At 41.5% G+C, this 20,177-nt stretch overlaps 1 protein-coding gene across 5 annotated transcripts in view; it reads left to right on the forward strand.

The window, feature by feature from the left end:
* Positions 1–20,177, forward strand: part of GCLC (glutamate-cysteine ligase catalytic subunit) — a 98,832-nt gene that overhangs the window by 51,369 nt on the left and 27,286 nt on the right. For all 5 annotated transcript variants that reach the window (XM_077290025.1, XM_077290028.1, XM_077290027.1 and 2 more), the window contains one exon: positions 4,208–4,390. In XM_077290025.1, the coding sequence (XP_077146140.1) occupies positions 4,208–4,390 (183 nt within the window). The remainder of the gene's footprint in view (positions 1–4,207; positions 4,391–20,177) is intronic.

Below are 20,177 nucleotides of genomic sequence, written 5' to 3' on the forward strand. Positions count from 1 at the left end.
CACAGACCGGCAAAGGGTGAAAACGACTCTCCACTGACCGGGATGACCGTCATCTTATTTGAAGGTCGCTCAGCAACTGCAGGATGACCTCAAGTGACCTACAAAAGAAATGTCAGCTGGGGTGAAGTGCACGGCAAGAACAGTTTGTAACAGGCTCCTAGAGGCAGGACTCAAGTCATGTAAAGCTAGGAATAAGCTTTTCAGGCTGAAGTTTGCCAAAGACCATAAGGATTGGACCATAGGGGACTGAAGTAAGATAATCTTCTGAGTCTAATTTTCAGCTTTGCCCAACACCTGGTCATCTAATAGTTAGACGGAGACCTGGAGAGGTGTACAAGCCACAGTGTCTTGCACCCACTGTGAAATTTGGTGGAGGATCGGTGATGAACTGGGGATGCTTCAGCAATGCTGGAATTGGGCAGGTTGTTCTTTGCAGAGAACGTATGAATCAAGCCGCATACAAGGTTATCCTGGAAAAACAGTTGATTCCTTCTGCTCAGGCAATGTTCCCAAACTCTGGGGACCGGTTTTTCCAGCAGGACAATGCGCCATGCCACACAGCTAGGGCAATTAAGGTGTGGCTGAAGGACCACCACCTCAAATCCCTGTCATGGCCAGCCCAATCTCCAGACCAGCACCCCATTGAAAACCTCTAAAATGTAATCAAAAGGAAGATGGAGTCACAAGCCATCAAACAAAGAAGAACTGCTTACATTTTTGTACCAGGAGTGGCATAAGGTCACCCAAAAACAGTGTGAAAGACTGGTGGAAAGCATGCCAAGACGCATGAAAGCTGTAATTAAAAATCATGGTTATTCCACAAAATATTGATTTCTGATCTCTTCCGGAGTTAAAACATTAGTATTGTTGTTTCTAAATGATTATGAACTTGTATTCTTTGCATTATTTGAGGTCTGTAAGCAATGCATTTTTTTGTTATTGTGACCATTTCTCATTTTCAGAAAATAAATACAAAACGTAATGCTTGGAACTTTGGAGACATGTTGTCAGTAGTTTATAGAATAAAAGAACAATTTACATTTTACTCAAAAATGTACCTATAAAAAGATAAATCGGACAAACTGAACATTTTGCAGTGGTCTCTTAATTTTTGTCAGAGCTGTATAAGTGACTATTTGTGGTTATTATAGAGATGTAACAGATTATGCATGTACATCAAATTGATAGAACATAAACCTAAAGTAGGTTATGAAAAGGAGCAGTAAACCACCAAGTGCAAAAGGCTAACCTTTTAATAGAAAATCAATTGTTCATTATTGGAGGAGTGAAGAATACAACCTATCCCCTATAACGTGAAGAGGAAAAAACCCAGCTGGGGCATGTATAAACCTGTCATACTGGTGATATACTGTGTGTACACACGGGTCAGCTAATGTTTGAGGAATCGTTGGCAAATAGGGAAGCTGAGAAGGATTTTACCAGCCTTTTGTTATAAGTGATCTCCAACCCGATGTACAATTTTTGTCTTATTACAATGTGGCACTGAATCCCGTATTGAAGTTATTGTCTGAGGTATCATTACCCTGGGATTTAATCCTTATTTGCTTTTGCAGTTGCTGCCTGACTCTGAGTACTCCTGCTTGGCTTGTAACCAGAATCCCCAAGTCTTTTTCTTGTTCTGTAATGCCTCTTATATTTTTTGCAGCCATTTCATCACTGCGGCCTAAGTGCACTGCATTACATTTATCACCATCAAAATTCATCTGCCGTGCTCTTGTTGATGAGGGCACTGTATGTTGATTCTTTTTGTAATAATATACAATGAAGCCGAGCATTAGTTATCCTACATGGTTACTCTGGTCAACAGTAGCTAAACAGCCAATTCATCAAAAGCTGTGAAAAGCTGCAAAACGTTTAGCGGCTTTTGGAATTTTTCAAACCACCTTGTATGAGCACTGCCTAAATGGGCAGTGGTGTGGCTCTGCCCCCTGTCAGATTAATCACATCTGCCAGTGTTTTCTGGTGCAGGTCACGCCACTTACTAAAGGCGCTGAATTAAGTGGTGTGCGCCTCTTCATGACTGTCGCCATATAGACAGAATTGGCGTAGCACAAGCCTTGATGAATCCGCCCCTATGACTTTACCCTTAATGCCATTCACAAGGTACTTGGAGGATCTTTCACCAGTTTGAGCTTGATGTACTCGAGGTATCATTAAGAGCTGAGTAAAACCGTTTTTGTTTCTTAATATTTCCTTTCATTTGCGCAGATATGGTCTTGAAAAGTTTAGGTTATTTGTAAAAGTTCATCTGGGCATTAGCTGCAATTCTTCTATTAGATGGCGAACATTGATTGGTCTCAATTACACAGGCCAACAAAAAACAACTTTTTTTATGTTTCTTTGATGAAAATAGGCAAATATTACTAATTTTGGGTCGAGAAACTCAAATATACCCACAGAATTGTTTAATTAGCTCTCGTTTTTTAGATACACGCCATGGAAGTATGTGCTGTAGGTAGCGAGAAGAATTCATTACAAGAGTATAAATTGCACAGTACAGTACACATATTTAGTATCGCCGCGTCCGTAACGACCCAACCTATAAAACTGTCCCACTAGTTAACCCCTTCAGTAAACACCGTAAGAAAAAAAAAAAAAAACGAGGCAAAAAACAACGCTTTATTACCATACCGCCGAACAAAAAGTGGAATAACACGCGATCAAAAAGATGGATATAAATAACCATGGTACCGCTGAAAACGTCATCTTGTCCCGCAAAAAACAAGCCGCCATACAGCATCATCAGCAAAAAAATAAAAAAGTTATAGTCCTCAGAATAAAGCGATGCCAAAATAATTATTTTTTCTATAAAATAGTTTTTATCGTATAAAAGCGCCAAAACATTAAAAAATGATATAAATGAGGTATCGCTGTAATCGTACTGACCCGACGAATAAAACTGCTTTATCAATTTTACCAAACGCAGAACGGTATAAAGAAATTCATGAATAGCTGGTTTTTGGTTATTCTGCCTCACAAAAAACGGAATAAAAAGTGATAAAAAATGGTCACGTGTCCGAAAATGTTACCAATAAAAACGTCAACTCGTCCCGCAAAAAACAAGACCTCACATGACTCTGTGGACCAAAATGTGGAAAAATTATAGGTCTCAAAATGCCACGTATATAAGTGCCACGTATTTAAGTGCCACGTATAAGTGCCACGTATTTAAGTGCCACGTATAAGCAAAGTAATGATGGTAAGCAGTCTTCACAAGTGGAGTAATTGGTCTTCTTTGGTTGGCAAATGTCACATAACCACACACGTAACAAAAATTGTTAACAATATTTGCACATTTACGAGGCATTTTCAAAGTGTAAATTCTCTCCACAAAATTACTGCAACAAGAGAAAGAGACTTCAATTAGTACAAACTATGCAGACACAATTTATAAAATGGCTGACATTGGTTCAACAGGTCTGTAATCAGGTTTACCAATACACATTTGTTGAAAATTCAAAATTTCCCTATTTTCCTGCATAATAATCTTAAATGACCTGTATCTCAGCAACAAGAGCTAATAATGATTTTTAAGTAACATATTCGTTTTTAGGATGCTAAAATTATTACAAACCAGCTATTTTCATTTCAGAAACATTTTCACTGTTGGCCAGTGTTACAGATATCTGGCACTAATAACTTGCAGATGAAAAGTGCAGGATTCATATCTCAGGCTTACATTTGTCCTCTTTCCTTTATTGTTAGAATTTAGAATCTTTTATTAGCATACCCTATTTTTGTTGCATTTGAATTGTTTTTCGATACCTGCAGCCTCCAATGTTTTTTTTTACTTGTTTTTATTTAGTACTCCTCATTCAGCCATAGTAGTGTCCTTTTCAGTCTCAAATCTTTTGTTACCAGAAGTTATAAACTTACTGTATTCATATAGTACAGACTTTGAAATTGCTTATTATGCAAGTTGGCTCTTCTCCAAGACAAGCAAAACTCCCTGGATCAGTCAAACCTGGCTCCCATCTCCAGATGGCTGTTTTTTAGGGGTCTTGTCCTGAGCCCTCCCACTCTCCCATCAGCACTGAGCAGACTACTGTTTCTCTGGCTTAGAAGCCTTTATACAGCTCAGACGGGCAGAGGATTGCAGACATTACGAATTCCATGCATATTCATCACTTATTTGTGAGAACTTTTAATGGGGAAAATGACAATATTTTCTGTATCCCAAATTCAGCCATCCAACCCTTTGGAGACCAGAGTATGGCAGCTATATGATTGAGGGAACTCCTGGGCAGCCCTATGGAGGAACAATGGCCGAGTTTAATACGGTAGAAGATAACATGAAGAAACGACGCCAAGAAGCCTCTTCACTGCTGTCAGACAATGTTTCTATTTGTACTATAACTTCCTTTCCAAGGTAAAACGTGCTGTTTACATTTGTTTTTCCTTCACAATAGTGACTTATAATTTAAAAAAAAAAAAAAAAGCGTGCTGAAATTTCAAAATTACATAATGGTAAAGTGTAATATATTGTGTGATTGTATTATTTACAGTTGAAGCTAGAAGTTGACATAAAAAAAATATATATGTACACACGTTTTTCTCAATATCTGACATAAAATCAGAGTATGCCTTTCCCGTTTTAGGTCGATTAGGATTACCATAGTTATTAATATTTGTCAAATGCCAGAAAGAGAGATAATGTTTTAAAGGCATTTTTCTCTATCGCTTTTTTTTTTTTTTTATTTTTTTTTTTTTTTTTTTTAATTTGGTAGTATTCATTCATTTTTTTTAATTTTTTTTTTAAAGATGCAAAGGTATAGTAAATTAACAGACTAACGTGAACTAATACCTAAAAACAATTATTTTTATTTTCAACCATTTAAGAGACAAAATACCAAAAATTGCCTGCAACCTGCAGACCCAGTAATCTGATTGTTTCTGAAAATGCAATGAACCTCTAAATGGCCCTACCGGACCCTGATGTACCCTTTCTACCAGCGGAGGTTGGCACCCTAGCTCGATCACAATGTGGTGCCCCGCTCACCGTCCGGGTCATGTCACCCCCCCAAACCAGCACTAGTCTGCTCAAAAATTTATGCACTTTGTACCCCTCCAAAGACTCTCACTTTTTAGGTCTCAGAGCCTAACAAATTGTCTTTTTAAATGGTTGAAAATAAAAATAATTGTTTTTTAGGTATTAGTTTACATGTTATAATTATACCATGTTATGAAGGCGAATGTAAATTCTGTCATGTCATTACTAAATACACGTTGGGGTTTTTATTCTGGTGTATGTTCTAATTTTGCTTATTTCAACATCAGACTATTGCATGTGTTGTTTTTTATTATTAGTTTGATGTGTGACTTTATATATAATTTTTTCACCTGCACTGTTGAAAATTTAATGGATATTAATAATTTGCAGTTTTGTAATGTCATTCTAGTATTTTCTACATTGCTTGCTGTATGTAACACCCAATTGTTAAAGTGAATTAAGAACCTCTGTGTTATACCTTGTAAAAGAATATATAAAGGACTGCATGTTATTTGACCATTAGTCATGAGTAAGACTGCCTAGTGCAGTCGAAATGAGTCGACTGGGTCATGTCGACCATGTATTTAAAAAAAAAAAAAAATAGAAAATTACTTTTGTATGCACCATAATATCCTGTAGCAGGGTCCCAGAGGAGTAGTGTGGCCCTTTTGGCACAGGGCTTTTTTCGTGGCATTTTTAGGCTCCGTGATAAACCCCCCCCCCCCCATCCATCTCGCAGGCGCTATAATTATATTATAAAGCCAGCCATAGTGCGCCCCACTCAACCTTAGATTTATTGCAGCAAATAGCAGGACAAAACCACTCTGTTCGTCTAAAGGTCGAAAATATCAAAAATAAAAGATTTAGATTTGCTCTAAAAATCAGGTTTAGACTAATAAAAATATATGGGAAGCGAAGTCTACACCATATTACATGTATCATAGGTACTGAAAATTTAGTTACCTTTGTATCTGAAGAGAACTGTATTCCATTGTAAGTCCCACATCCAAAAAGGTCCTGATAATGGATAGGAATACTTCAGCATCCAGTAGAAGCTGGCATGTTGGTTTTTCAGAGGACGCCGTCCCGGCCGGTGACTGGCATATCCCTTGAAAAGTATAAATCTGCCGCGCGCAGGCAGTGATGACCTAATTCCAGATTAGAGCCAACAAGGCGCAGAGAAACTGCAAGACCTTGCGTGACGTCACTGTCACATGATGCCTCACGTGACTGGCTACGGAGCGCACACAGGACCAAGAATCCTACGCGTTTCGGAATACACTGATTCCTTCTTCAGGGATGGTCCGGTGCGCATAGTGTGCGATATATATATATATAATCTCTATCATGCCACGGTTGTTACTGCTTCATTACCTATTAAAGGCAATTCTATTTCGCTATTTAAGCCATTAGGTATCAAGGTGTTCATCTCAAAAATCCACCTACTTTCTTCGCGGGACATCTGGTGGATAAAATTACCCCTATGCCAGTCCTTTTTTACGATTTTAATTCCAGTAACTTTAATACCTTTCAGTGAGCCCCCATGATGCTTTGCTTTCCCTATATACTATCATCCAACATGGAAAAGGATGTGAAGCAGTCAAATATTTTATGTCTAGTAATAGTTCAATACCAGAAGACCAGACTTCCTTCGTTATAGATTGCATAGATTTTATATTAACTCATTATTTTAAATTCGGGACACACTACTACTCCCATCAGTGTAGTACTGCCATGGGTACAAGGTTCACCCCCTGTTATGCCAACTTGTATGTTGGTAAATGGGGAAAAAGAAAAAATCTACCGTGATGGCGCTATACGGGCGAACCTGGTCCTATGGCAGCGTTTTATTAATGACAGTGTTTATATGGTCTGGTGGTCCCATTTCATTGTGATTTTATTAATGAATTAAATAAAAATGATTATTTTTTACACTTTACAGCAACCACTAATAATAAAGAAATTTTTTTTAGAGTTGAAAATTTTTGTAGAAGATAATAGAATTCAAACTCAGATATATCACAAACCCACTGACTCCAATAACTATATCTCTTTAGATAGTTGCCACCTTCCTAGTTGGATTTTAAATATTCCTAAGAGCCAATTTATAAGGGCCCATAGGAATTATTCCGAGCCAGAAGATTATAATATAGAAGCAGACCTTTTGGTTGAAAGATTTCAACATAAAGGATATAAGAAATAATTTCTGATGGAAACAAAAAAGCAGGTGGGAGAACTCTCACGAGAAAAATTTTTGAAACCGAGATAAAAATGATAATAAGAATAAAGATTGGAAAAATTATGAAGTTCCAATCATAACGCAATATAACTCCAATACTAAAATTTTAAACAAGATTGTGAGCAGACATTAGAACATTCTAAAGGAGGACAAGACAATTGGAGAGTTATTACCAGCACGCCTGAGATTTGTTTACGAAAATACAAATTATCTTGGAAATATAATAGCCCCCACGATCGGTAGACCTCTCAATGTGGTAACTTCTCATTCACAACATTTTCCTAATGGTTTTTTCCTTGTAAGAAATGTCTGCCATGTAAAAAAAAAAAAAAAAACAAACAAAAAAACTAGGTACTAAAAAACAAGTCTCCATTTCTAATCAATCAATAGAAGTCAACATCAAAGGTTTTATAACTTGGCCCACTCAAGGCATAATATATGGCTTAACTTGTCCTTGCGGAAAATTGTACATAGGTCGAACTATACATCCAATGAATGTCAGGATTGGAGAACACTTGTGCAATATCAGTAACAAATTTATGGGTCATCCCTTATCTCAGCATTTTGCAAAGCATCATGGGGGCTCACTGAAAGGTATTAAAGTTACTGGAATTAAAATAGTAAAAAAGGACTGGCGTAGAGGTAATTTTATCCACCAGATGTCCCGCAAAGAAAGTAGGTGGATTTTTGATCCTATATATATACCATGATTCTTTTGACTGTTCACTGTACCATCCTAGAGGCCTTTGAGATATCTCAATACCCAAGCTCCCCACTTGTTTGTCAGTACCGTATTTTCCGGCGTATAAGAAGACCCCCCCCCCCCAACTTTTCTAGTTAAAATATAAAATCTTCTTAAGTCGTCTTATACGCCGTATGTCGGCTTATAGGGCGGGTGACTAATGTGCATACGGTGGGGTGGAGTGGTCCCGATGACGGAGAGGGGGTGTCTCACAGGGAAGGTGTAAGTGGAGTATCCCCCTATTACCTCATTGTGGCACCGATGCTCTCTGTGCTGGGGGGGGCGGCGGCTCCTTTTTGTGCAGCGTGGGGGCTCCCCACCCACCATATGCACGTTGGTCCGCACCCTCCCTATAAGACTACACCTGGCGTATAAGACGACCCCCGAATTTAAGAAGATTTTCATGGTCGTCTTATACGCTGGAAAATACGGTACTTAACTCTTCTTTCTTACAGACATCGGATAAAGCCTTGAGCACACGAGTCTTATCAACTCCAGGACTTGATTTCCAAACGTTGCAGGAACAGGTTCCCCCCATTACCCCCCCCCCCAACAGGAATTGGATCTCACTCTGGGCAAACTTCAACCAGAATACAAAGGCAGCTCCAGGCCTGGATCCGATAAGGAACATTGCGATAACAGATTTCTTCCTTTGGCAAGAATCGTATCCTTATCTGTATTTTGACAATTATATTGTCACGTTATCTTTGGTTGTGTTGTGACTCGTACCTAGGTAAGCAGGTCCATACACGAGAATCCTTGCCCCGTCCCAGATGGTCCAGGACCGATAAGGTCGCCCATGACGTCATAGTGAAGGTCATGGGCGACCTTCACTATAGTGAAGGTTTATCCTTTCGTCAGTCAAGTTTTTCTTCTGGATGCTGTGTGCTCCTTCCCATAGCTAATTTTCCATGGAATTGGCTGATCTCCCACGTGTGACGTGGCATACTACAGTTCTTCAGGGACTTTTCCTCCTAATTTCTCCCTGTTCAGAGTTATGTGGTATCCATCTTTCTGTTCAGGTTCGACTGCTTATTTACTACTGTACCTTCCAATGCCCATCTAGACAGTTTCCATAGTCCCATATTACCATCCTCATGGACTTTATCCTTAAGCCCTTTTGTTACCATTTTACAGTATGCTTCTTGTCATTGTCCATTTGGAAGACCCATTTCCACTGAAGCTTTAACTTCCTGGCTGATGTCTTGAGATGTTACTTCAGTATTGTCACATGATGAGGGCATCAGTCCCTCTTGCAGCAAAACAACCCCAAAACCTGATGCTGCCACCCCCATGTTTCACAGTTGGGATGGTGTTCTTAGGCTTCCAAGCTTCTCCCTTTTTCCTCTGAACGTAACGATGTAAAAATGTAAATTTTATTTTCATCAGACTACAGGACGCGTCTCCAAAAATGAAGGTCTGTGTGCATTTGCAAACATTAATCTGTTTTTTTTTTTTTTTTTTTGTTTGTTTGTTTTTTTTGTTTCCTTTGGAGTTTCCTTTGGAGTAATGGCTTCTATCTGGCAGGGTGCCCTTTTCAGCCCATGTTGATACAGTACTGGTTTCACTGTGGATATTGATACTATCTTACCAGCTTCTGCCATCATCTTTACAAGGTCTTTTGTTTTTGTCCTTGGGTTCATATGCACATGTCAGACCAAAGCGCGTTCTTTTCTGGGACACATAATCCGTCTCCTTCCTGAGCAGTATGATGGCTGGATATTCCCATCTTGTTTGTACTTGCTTATAATTGTTTGTACAGATGAACGAGGCACCTTCAGGTATCTTGAAATTATACCCAAGAATGAGCCAGTCCAAAATTCTCTTAATGATATCTTGGCTGATTTCTTTAGACTTTCCCATGATACTACAGGGTCATTCCATGTCAAGTGATGCAAATATGAATATTTTTTTTACCTCACGTCTTTAGATTTTTATTTGTTTTTATGAAGTACAACTTTAGTTAATTACAAACTAAAAGTTTTGAATTTTTTCTTTATCAGTTCATTTTTTACAGATTTCTAAAGTTTCAAAAAAGCTCAGATTTTTGGCCTGGTATGGCTTTATCATATCTCAGGCTAGAATTAAGATAGAGGTGGGAGTGGCATCATTTTTCTCAGAATAGTACCGGCTTTCGTTTGATATGTCACAAGACTATGTTTGCTTATATTTTGTTTTGGAGAAATCAAATTCAAAATTTTGATACGCAATTGTGAAAAAAACTTATGTTTTAAAATTGTGAAAACATGCATGTGTGTTACTTGTGTTCTTGGTTATATTTGTACAGGGATTCAACTTGGGACCTATCAAATATTATATTTTTTTTTTATTTTATTTTTTTTTAAAGCCTTGAATCATCTGATTTTATGTTTGTGTGAGTTTCTTCTTTTTTCTTTTCAAATTACAACTTATTGAATTCAACATTTATATGCAACAATAAAGAAACAAGAAACAAATAACAAAGTGCCAGAACAAATACATCTTCATCATCATGAGGCAACTTGTTCAATCTAGTCAGGTTGAAAATGCTGAGCAAGCCAAAAGAGAAAAGGTGATCATATCCTCAAGTGTGATTTTCTAAATACAGTCTCATCCTAATTATATGTTAAAAACCAGATTAAAAGAACCAATATTTTTACCACTTATTTATACATGGAACAATTTTTTTTCTTCTATTATATCACTAAACATGTCATCTATGAACTGTTTAAGAAGAATAGTACAGTAGTTAAATCCTCGTTTTATAAAATATGAACTAATCAAACAATTAATAGTAGGTTTTTACACTGGCCTGTTATCATCAATGTGTCCCTTCTAGTGGGTGAAATGTAACCTTGTCCATAAGCGCTCACTAGCAGTGGCCGTTTCCTTATGTGTCAGCGTATGTGCGGCCGGTCATGGTGCTTGGCTCCACCTGAGTCAATATCTGATTTTTGTTCACTTTTAAAATGTCTGTTTTTTTGGGATACACAAAGGACGGCGCTGGACCAGAAGATGCAGAAAAGTCAATTCTACTTATAAATTTTCACAATCTTTGGAGAGTTCAGTAGACGCCACCAGCGCCAATCATATTCACAGGTCACATCACCACTTATGCCATCCATTGCCAATCTTGTGCTGCCTTCTACCATTTCATGGACTTCACTGTCTTTGTTTTTATTTCTATGTCACTACATGGGATGACAGTCCGGTATTGCAGAGTCCCTGTGATGGGTTCTGCTTCCTGTAACCGCTGTTTTCACAAACTCTCCTCCTCCTATTTAGTCCTGGTTTGTACAATACATGAACTGGATGTTAAGAATATTTTTCTCCCCCAATTTGAGGAGTTGCCTGGGTGTTAAGATTTGGTGTGAATACGGCCTCTGGAGGCCCGAGCTGCCGGCCTGTCATCTGCTCTGCAGTCACTGTCCACCCCTGGTCATTCTCAGGCTGAGCCCTAACAAAGCTTTCTCCTCTGTCCTCTCCTGCTTGTAAGACTCTGTAACATAATAAAATAATACAGTAATATCTTAAAATCATGGATTATTTGGTAAATATGGACCCCACACTTCTACACCACAGGCTGAACAGATCTGAATTCAAGATTTTCGAACTGACACTGTAATAGTTTTATTTTTTAAAATCTGATCCCATCACGATCCCAACTTGTATTTTGGTACAGATGTGGCTAGGAGCATAGCAGGCACATGTGCAGTTTTTGACATTTTGAAATTAAATGTTTTTTTTGGAAATGCTTTTTAAAATTTTGCGTTTCCATTCACATGGGTAAAATATTAACCCCTTAGTGACAGAGCCAATTTGGTACTTAATGACCGAGCCAATTTTTACAATTCTGACCAGTGTCACTTTAAGAGGTTATAACTCTGGAACGCTTTATCGGATCCCGCTGATTCTGAGATTGTTTTTTCGTGACATGTTGTACTTCAAGTTAGTGGTAACATTTCTTCGATATTACTTGCGATTATTTATGAAAAAAATGGAAATATGGCGCAAATTTTTAAAATTTTGCAATTTTCAAACTTTGTATTTTTATGCCCTTAAATCAGAGAGATATGTCACAAAAAATAGTTAATAAATAACATTTCCCACATGTCTACTTTACATCAGCACAATTTTGGAAACTATTTTTTTTTTTGTTAGGGAGTTATAAGGGTTAAAAGTTGACCAGCAATTTCTCATTTTTACAACACCATGTTTTTTTTAGGGACCACATCACCTTTGAAGTGATTTTGAGGGGTCTATATGATAGAAAATAACCAAGTGTGACACCATTCTAAAAACTGCACCCCTCAAGCTGCTCAAAACCACAATCAAGAAGTTTATTAACCCTTTACGTACTTCACAGGAACTAAAACAATGTGGAAGAAAAAAATGAACATTTAACTTTTTTTTGCAAACATTTTACTTCAGAACCATTTTTTTTAATTTTCACAAGTGTAAAAACAGAAATTTAACCACAAATTTTGTTGTGCAATTTTTCCTGAGTACGCCGATACCCCATATGTGGAGGTAAACCACTGTTTGGGCGCACCGCAGAGCTTGGAAGTGAAGGAGCACCGTTTGACTTTTTCAATGCAGAATTGGCTGGAATTGAGATCGGATGCCATGTCGCGTTTGGAGAGTCCCTGATGTGCCTAAACAGTGGAAAACCCCACAAGTGATACCATTTTGGAAACTAGACCCCTTAAGGAACTTATCTAGATGTGTGGTGAACACTTTGAACCCCCAAGTGCTTCACAGAAGTTTATAACGTAGAGCCGTGAAAATAAAAAATCTCATTTTTTCTACAAAAATGATCTTTTTGCCCCCAAATTTTTATTTTCACAAGGGTAACAGGAGAAATTAGACCACAAAAGTTGTTGTGCAATTTCTTCTGAGTACGTCGATACCCCATATATGGGGGTAAACCACTGTTTGGGCGCACCGCAGAGCTTGGAAGAGAAGGAGTGTCGTTTTACTTTTTCAATGTAGAATTGGCTGGAATTGAGATCGGACGCCATGTCACGTTTGGAGAGCCGCTGATGTGCCTAAACAGTAGAGACCCCCCACATATGACACCATTTTGGAAACTAGACCCCTTAAGGAACTTATCTAGATGTGTGGTGAGCACTTTAAACCCCCAAGTGCTTCACAGAAGTTTATAACGTAGAGCCGTGAAAATAAAAAAATCGCATTTTTTCTACAAAAATGATCTTTTTGCCTCCAAATTTTTATTTTACCAAGGGTAACAGGAGAAAATGGACCCCAGAAGCTGTTGTACAATTTGTCTCGAGTACGCCGACACCCCATATGTGGGGGTAAACCACTGTTTGGGCACATGGCTGAGCTCGGAAGCAAAGGAGCGCCATTTGACTTTTCAATGCAAAATTGACTGGAATTGAGATCGGACGCCATGTCGAGTTTGGAGAGCCCCTGATGTGCCTAAACAGTAGAAACCCCCCCAAAAGTGACCCCATTTTGGAAACTAGACCCCCCATGGAACTTATCTAGATGTGTAGTGAGAACTTTGAATGCCCAAGTGCATCACAGAAGTTTATAATGCAGAGTCGTGAAAATAAAAAATATATATTTTTTAACAATAAAGATTTTCCAGGTCACCACCTGACAGCACCATGGAGGACGTCCTTCTCATCCGCAGTGGGACAGGAAACCACGAGAGTTCAAAAGGACCCTCCCACCTCCACCCTTCAGTGTTTTTTCCTGTCCCACTGTGGATGGGAACGACGAGAGATCGCCTAGTCCCTACAGAGAGTGTGGATCGGGGGGGCTCGGCCTCTTCCTTCCCGCTGGGAACTCTGTTAGCTGACACCCAAGTGATCGGGTCCCTCAGCTTGTACCAGTGCAGCGCTGCTCCTGGTAAGAGGTCGCTTCCCCCTGGCGGGGGCTCTCTACCTCGGAGGATGCCACCACAGATGTACCTGATCGCTCCTGCGAGGCGCACCCTCTGCATGCGATCCGAAGCCGGGCGGTACGCTGTGCTTAGGACGCTGAGAGCGCTGGAAACGTGGCGGAGTAACTTCCGGTTCACCGCGCCGTGCATCACTTCCGGGTCACGGCCGGGAGCAATGGCGGCATCCTCGTTGCTCCTGTTGAGAAGGGGACTAGAAGTATATAAGGTAAGATAGCGCAGCGGCGGCGCGGCGTCGGTTATGGAGAATCCAGATCCTATAGCTGCGGCGAGCGCTGAAGCGCCGGCTTCCCAGGCTCATGTGAGTGCACCCAGTGGTGAGGGTTGTTTCTACATCAGTTAGAATATCCATTAGCGAGATTCTTGTTTATTTTAGGGACAGTCTTCTTCAGGAGAAAAAAGAAGAAATAAGAAATGTCCCTTATGTGCCTCAAAGCTTGGCGCCTCCTGGCTGAAACCCCTCTGTGAGCCCTGCACTGCCCGTATTGTGGGGGAGGAGCAGGCCTCCTTAATAACGAACATGAGAACTATGGTTAGAGAAGAGGTGCAGGCCTCTATATCTAGCCTTTCCACTCCCCTGATGTCCCAGTCTGATTACCAGGATCTTCCTAGGTCCAGGAAAAGGCAGAGGGAGTCTGACCTGTCATCTGAGGACAGTCCCTCAAACTCTGAGATGGAGGAAGAGGAAGTATGCAGAGACCCTCCTCAGAGGGGAAAGAAATATTTGTTCTCTTCTAATGACATAGAAGAACTACTAGGAGCTGTGAGACAGACCATGCAGGTTGAGGAACCCTCAACCTCTAAATCCGTCCAGGACGAGATGTTCGGGGGCTTACGTTCACAAACATCAATGGTCTTCCCGGTTAATGCCCATATTCGGTGAGTCCGAGCCGGCTAGTCTCTAATCTTGTCTCGGTAAACAGCCATTAACCTCTTCATCACCTATTCCCACAGTTCAATGATTTTGGAAGAATGGGAAGAGGCGGAAAAAAGAATCTCCATTCCAAAAGACTTTAGACTGCGTCTCCCGTTTGATCATGAAGAGGTCAAAGATTGGGAGGATGTACCAAAGATTGACATCCCACTGGCAAAAGTATCAAAGCGGACTGCCATACCATTTGAGGACTCCTCAAACTTGAAGGAGCCTATGGACAGAAAGGCAGATGGTCTCCTCAAAAGAGCGTGGGAGAGTTCTGCCGCAGTGATCCGCACAAATATCGCGGCGACATCTGTGGCGAGATCATTGCATTTATGGGTCGACGACTTGAAGGACCAGTTGTCGGCAAAGACCTCGAGGGAATCTATTATTAAAGCTATCCCTTTGTTAAAACTTGCAACAGGTTTTCTCGCGGACGCCACGGCAGAATCTGTGAGATTCACTGCCAGAGGCCAGTCCCTATCAAATGCTGCCCGTAGGGCTATTTGGTTAAAAAATTGGTCGCGGGATGTTCATTCGAAGAACAAATTATGTTCTATTCCCTTTTCAGGGGGCAGAGTCTTTGGTCCCATATTAGATGACATACTGGAAAAAGCTTCTGATGATAAGAAAGGGTTTCCAGAGGAGAAAAAGAAAAAATACCAGCCCTTTCGTAGGCCCTTTTACAGTCAGAGATCAGACTATAGGGGTAAGGGGAAGCAAGGTAGGTGGAGCTACCAGAAAGGAGGAGAGAATAGGAACCGAAACAGAGATCCGGGTCCCTCAAACCCTAGATCAGAGTTCAGGAGAAAATGACGCCACCAGGATAGGGGGACGGTTGCTAAACTACCTAGAGGAGTGGGAGAAAATTACATCAAGCCCATGGGTCCTTCAGGTTATATCTCAGGGGTACAGGATAGAGTTCAACTCCCTTCCCCGAGAAAGATATTTTGTTTCCAACACCCGTCTCTCTTCAGTCTCTCCAGTGTGGTCGGACGTACAGGACCTCCTCCGGATGGGGGCGATATCTCCTGTCCCTCCTCACCAGATAGGAACGGGTCATTACTCGGGTCTTTTTTCTATAAAAAAACCCTCAGGAGAATCTCGCACCATCATAAATCTCAGGCCTCTAAACAGATGGCTAAAATACAAGAGGTTCAAGATGGAATCCATCCGCTCCACAATTCCCCTTCTAGGGAAAGACGTGGTAATGTGCACTTTAGACTTAAAAAGTGCATATTACCACGTACCAATATATTCGCATCATCAGAGATACCTGAGATTCGCAATAGAGAGGGAAGGAGAAACATTCCATTATCAGTTTCGTTGCCTTCCATTTGGACTAGCGTCGGCTCCAAGAGTTTTCACAAAACTCATCGTAGAGATCGTGTCTTACCTCAGGAAACGAGATATCACGATAGTACCATATCTCGACGATTTCCTGTTGGTAGCAGACTCGGTAGAGCAACTCAAGATCGATTCTCAGTTGGTGATCTCCACACTGCAGAAGTTAGGATGGGTCCTGAACTGGGAAAAGTCGCACCTAACGCCAAGATCAAGAAGACAGTTCCTAGGAATAGTGCTGGACTCGAAGTTGAGAAAATCATTCCTTCCGGACATAAAACGGTCCGACCTGATAAAAAAGGTTCGACAGTTTGCAAAAAATCGAGGGACAATAAGAGATGCTATGAAGATCTTGGGCATCATGACATCCTGTATCCCTTGTGTCAGCTGGAGTCAATTCCACTCTCGCCAGTTGCAAAAGGCGGTTCTGTCATCATGGGACAGAAGACAGTCTTCTTTGGACAGGAAGTTTCTCCTGTCTTATCGGGTCAAACAGTCCCTTCGCTGGTGGACGGTGTCAGAAAATCTCCGGAAGGGTGTCCCTTGGATCCAGGCCCCGGCAGTCACGGTAACAACGGATGCAAGTCAGCAGGGCTGGGGCGGCCAGGTTCTCGGAAGATTCTTCCAGGGCCAATGGAATCTGGAAGACGGCAGCAATTCCTCAAACCACAGAGAGCTACATGCGGTTTGGAAGGTGTTGAGTTCAGCCCGATCGTTGCTAAAAAACAAGCACCTGAAGATCTTTTCGGACAACATGACGACGGTGTCCTTTCTTCGTCACCAAGGGGGGCCAAGGCATCCGAAGCTACAACATCTGGCCGATCAAATTTTTACCTGGGCAGAAAAGTCAGTACTTTCGGTCTCAGCGGTTCACTTAGAAGGCTCAAGAAACCAGGTTGCGGATTACCTGAGCAGAGAAGAGCTGTCACCCACAGAGTGGGAATTGAACAACAGAGTCTTCGATACCCTATGTCGACGCTGGGGGACTCCGACAGTGGATCTCTTTGCGACCAGAAGGAATGCGAAGGTAAATGCTTTCTATTCCCTGAACCCTCAGGAAAACCCGACAGGAGTGGATGCTCTCTCCCAGTCATGGAGCAGGAGTCTGCTTTATGCCTTTCCCCCTCTAGCTCTGGTACCGAGGGTCCTCAGAAAGATATTCGAAGACAAAGCTCAGGTGATCGTGGTGGTTCTCTTCTGGCCCGGGAGAAGCTGGTTCCCTCTCCTAAGGAAACTGGCAATAGACGATCCGTACCATCTCCCAGAATTAAAGAACTTACTTTCTCAGGGTCCGGTTCTTCACCAAAACCCGGGAAATCTTCAGTTAGCGGCTTGGATCCTGAGCGGCAGATCCTAAGAACAAGAGGCCTATCTGAGGAAGTAATTTCCATTCTACTAGCAAGTAGGAAACCAGTGACCTCAAAAATTTACCTTAAGATTTGGAAGAAATTCTGCAGCTTTTGTGGAGATGCAACAATCGATGTTGATTGCCCTAACATTCCTAAAATTCTGGACTTTTTACAGCAGGGATTCAGGAAAGGTCTTAAACCAAGTACCTTAAGAGTCCAGATATCAGCCCTCAGTGTATTCTATGATACTTCCCTGGCCGCTCATCCTTGGATCACGCGGTTTTCCAAGGCGGTTACAAGGTTAAGGCCCCCAATCAGAAACACCGTCCCTCCTTGGGACCTTAACCTAGTCCTTAATGAGTTATGTAGGGAGCCTTTTGATATTAAGAAAGACATTAATATTGCTAATCTCTCCCTTAAAACTGTTTTCTTGGTAGCCGTTACTTCGGCCAAAAGATTAGGGGAACTCCAAGCCCTGTCCATCCAGAACCCTTATCTTCAGGTATTCGAGGATAGGCTAGTTTTAAGACTTGACCCAGGGTTCCTTCCCAAGGTTGCCTCAGTTTCCAATATAAACCAGGAGGTAGTACTTCCATCTTTCTGCCAGTTTCCTAGGAACCAGAAAGAGTCCTTTTTTCATAACCTAGATGTCAGGGAAACAGTACTAAAATATCTAGATATGACTAGGGCCTGGAGGCAGGATAATAATCTATTCGTCCTGTACGGGGGTCCTAATAAAGGGAAGAAGGCCTCAAAATCCACCATAGCCAGATGGATTAGATCCGCCATTAGCGTTGCCTATCAGGCGCAGGGAAAGAACCCCCCAGAGGTCCTGAAAGCTCACTCTTCTAGGGCTATGGCCGCTTCCTGGGCAGAAAAAGGTGGGGCTTCAATTGATCAGATTTGCAGAGCAGCATCTTGGGCTAACATTAGCACCTTTTCAAAACACTACAAATTAGATGTAGTTTCTTCTAAATTAGCGTTTGGCAGGAAGGTGCTTCAAGCGGTAGTCCCACCCTAGAACAGGAAGTTTCCTTTGGTACTTCTCCATGGTGCTGTCAGGTGGTGACCTGGAAAACTGTAATTAGTCTTACCGATAATTGTATTTCCAGGAATCCATCCTGACAGCACGGATAGTTCCCTCCCTAATATCTGTTATACTTATGTGAAGTAACATTTGTACTAATCTTGTTATGTTCAAAATAAATTTGTTTTGTTTGCATCCATCCAGACGTGTTACTTTGAAAAATCACTGAAGGGTGGAGGTGGGAGGGTCCTTTTGAACTCTCGTGGTTTCCTGTCCCACTGCGGATGAGAAGGACGTCCTCCATGGTGCTGTCAGGATGGATTCCTGGAAATACAATTATCGGTAAGACTAATTACCGTTTTTTAGCCCCCAAGTTTTTATTTTCACAAGGGTAACAAGAGAAATTGGACCCCAAAAGTTGTTGTCCAATTTGTCCTGAGAATGCTGGTACCCCATATGTGGGGGTAAACCACTGTTTGGGCGCACAGCAGAGCTCGGAAGGGAAGGAGTGCCATTTTGGAATGCAGACTTTGATAGAATTGTCTGCGGGCGTTATGTTGCGTTTGCAGACCCCTAATGTACCTAAACAGTAGAAACCCCCACAAGTGACCAAATTTTGGAAACTAGACCCCCTAAGGAACTTATCTAGATATGTGGTGAGAACTTTGAAAGCTCAAGTGCTTCACAGAAATTTATAATGCAGAGTAGTGAAAATAAAAAAATATATTTTTTTCCAACAAAAAAGATTTTTAGCCCCCAAGTTTTTATTTTCACAAGGGTAACAGGAGAAATTGGACCCCAAAAGTTGTTGTCCAATTTATCCCGAGTACGCTGATGCCCCATATGTGGGGGTAAACCACTGTTTGGGCGCACGGCAGAGCTCGGAAGGGAGGGAGTACCATTTGACTTTTTTAGCGCAAAATTGGCTGTCGTGTTTGGAGACCCCCTGATGTACCTAAACAGTGGAAACCCCCCCAATTCTAACTCCAACCCTAACCCCAACACACCCCTAACCCTAATCTCAACCTGATCCATAATCCTAATCACAACCCTAACGATAATCACAACCCTAACCCCAAAACAGCCCTAAACTCAACCCTAACCATAACCCTAATCAAAACCCTAAATCCAACATACCCCTAACCCTAATCCCAACCCTAATCCCAAACGTAACACTAATCCCAACCCTAATCCAAACCCTAACCCTAATCCCAACCCTAACCATAACTTTAGCCCCCGTCGTCACAAAAAAAGTTCAATGTAACCTTTTTTTTTGTACGTCGCGTCCGCCATTTCCACGGATGCGTGGCCGTAACTCTGCCCCCTCCTCCCCAGGACATAGACTGGGCAGCGGATGCGTTGAAAAACTGCATCCGCTGCCCACGTTGTGCACAATTTTCACAACGTGCGTCGGTACATCGGGCCGACGCATTGCGACCGCCCCGTACCGACGCAAGTGTGAAAGAAGCCTAAGGCTACTTTCACACTAGCGTCGTACTCGGCCCATCGCAGTGTGTCGGGCCGACGTACCGACGCTAGCGTTGTAAGCGCCGCACAACGGGTGCAGCGGATGCTGTTTTTTCAACGCATCCGCTGCCCCATTGTGAGGTGCGGGGAGGCGGGGGCGGAGTTCCGGCCACG

This window comes from Ranitomeya variabilis, chromosome 2 (assembly GCF_051348905.1).
Source record: "Ranitomeya variabilis isolate aRanVar5 chromosome 2, aRanVar5.hap1, whole genome shotgun sequence".
Lineage (NCBI taxonomy): Eukaryota > Metazoa > Chordata > Amphibia > Anura > Dendrobatidae > Ranitomeya > Ranitomeya variabilis.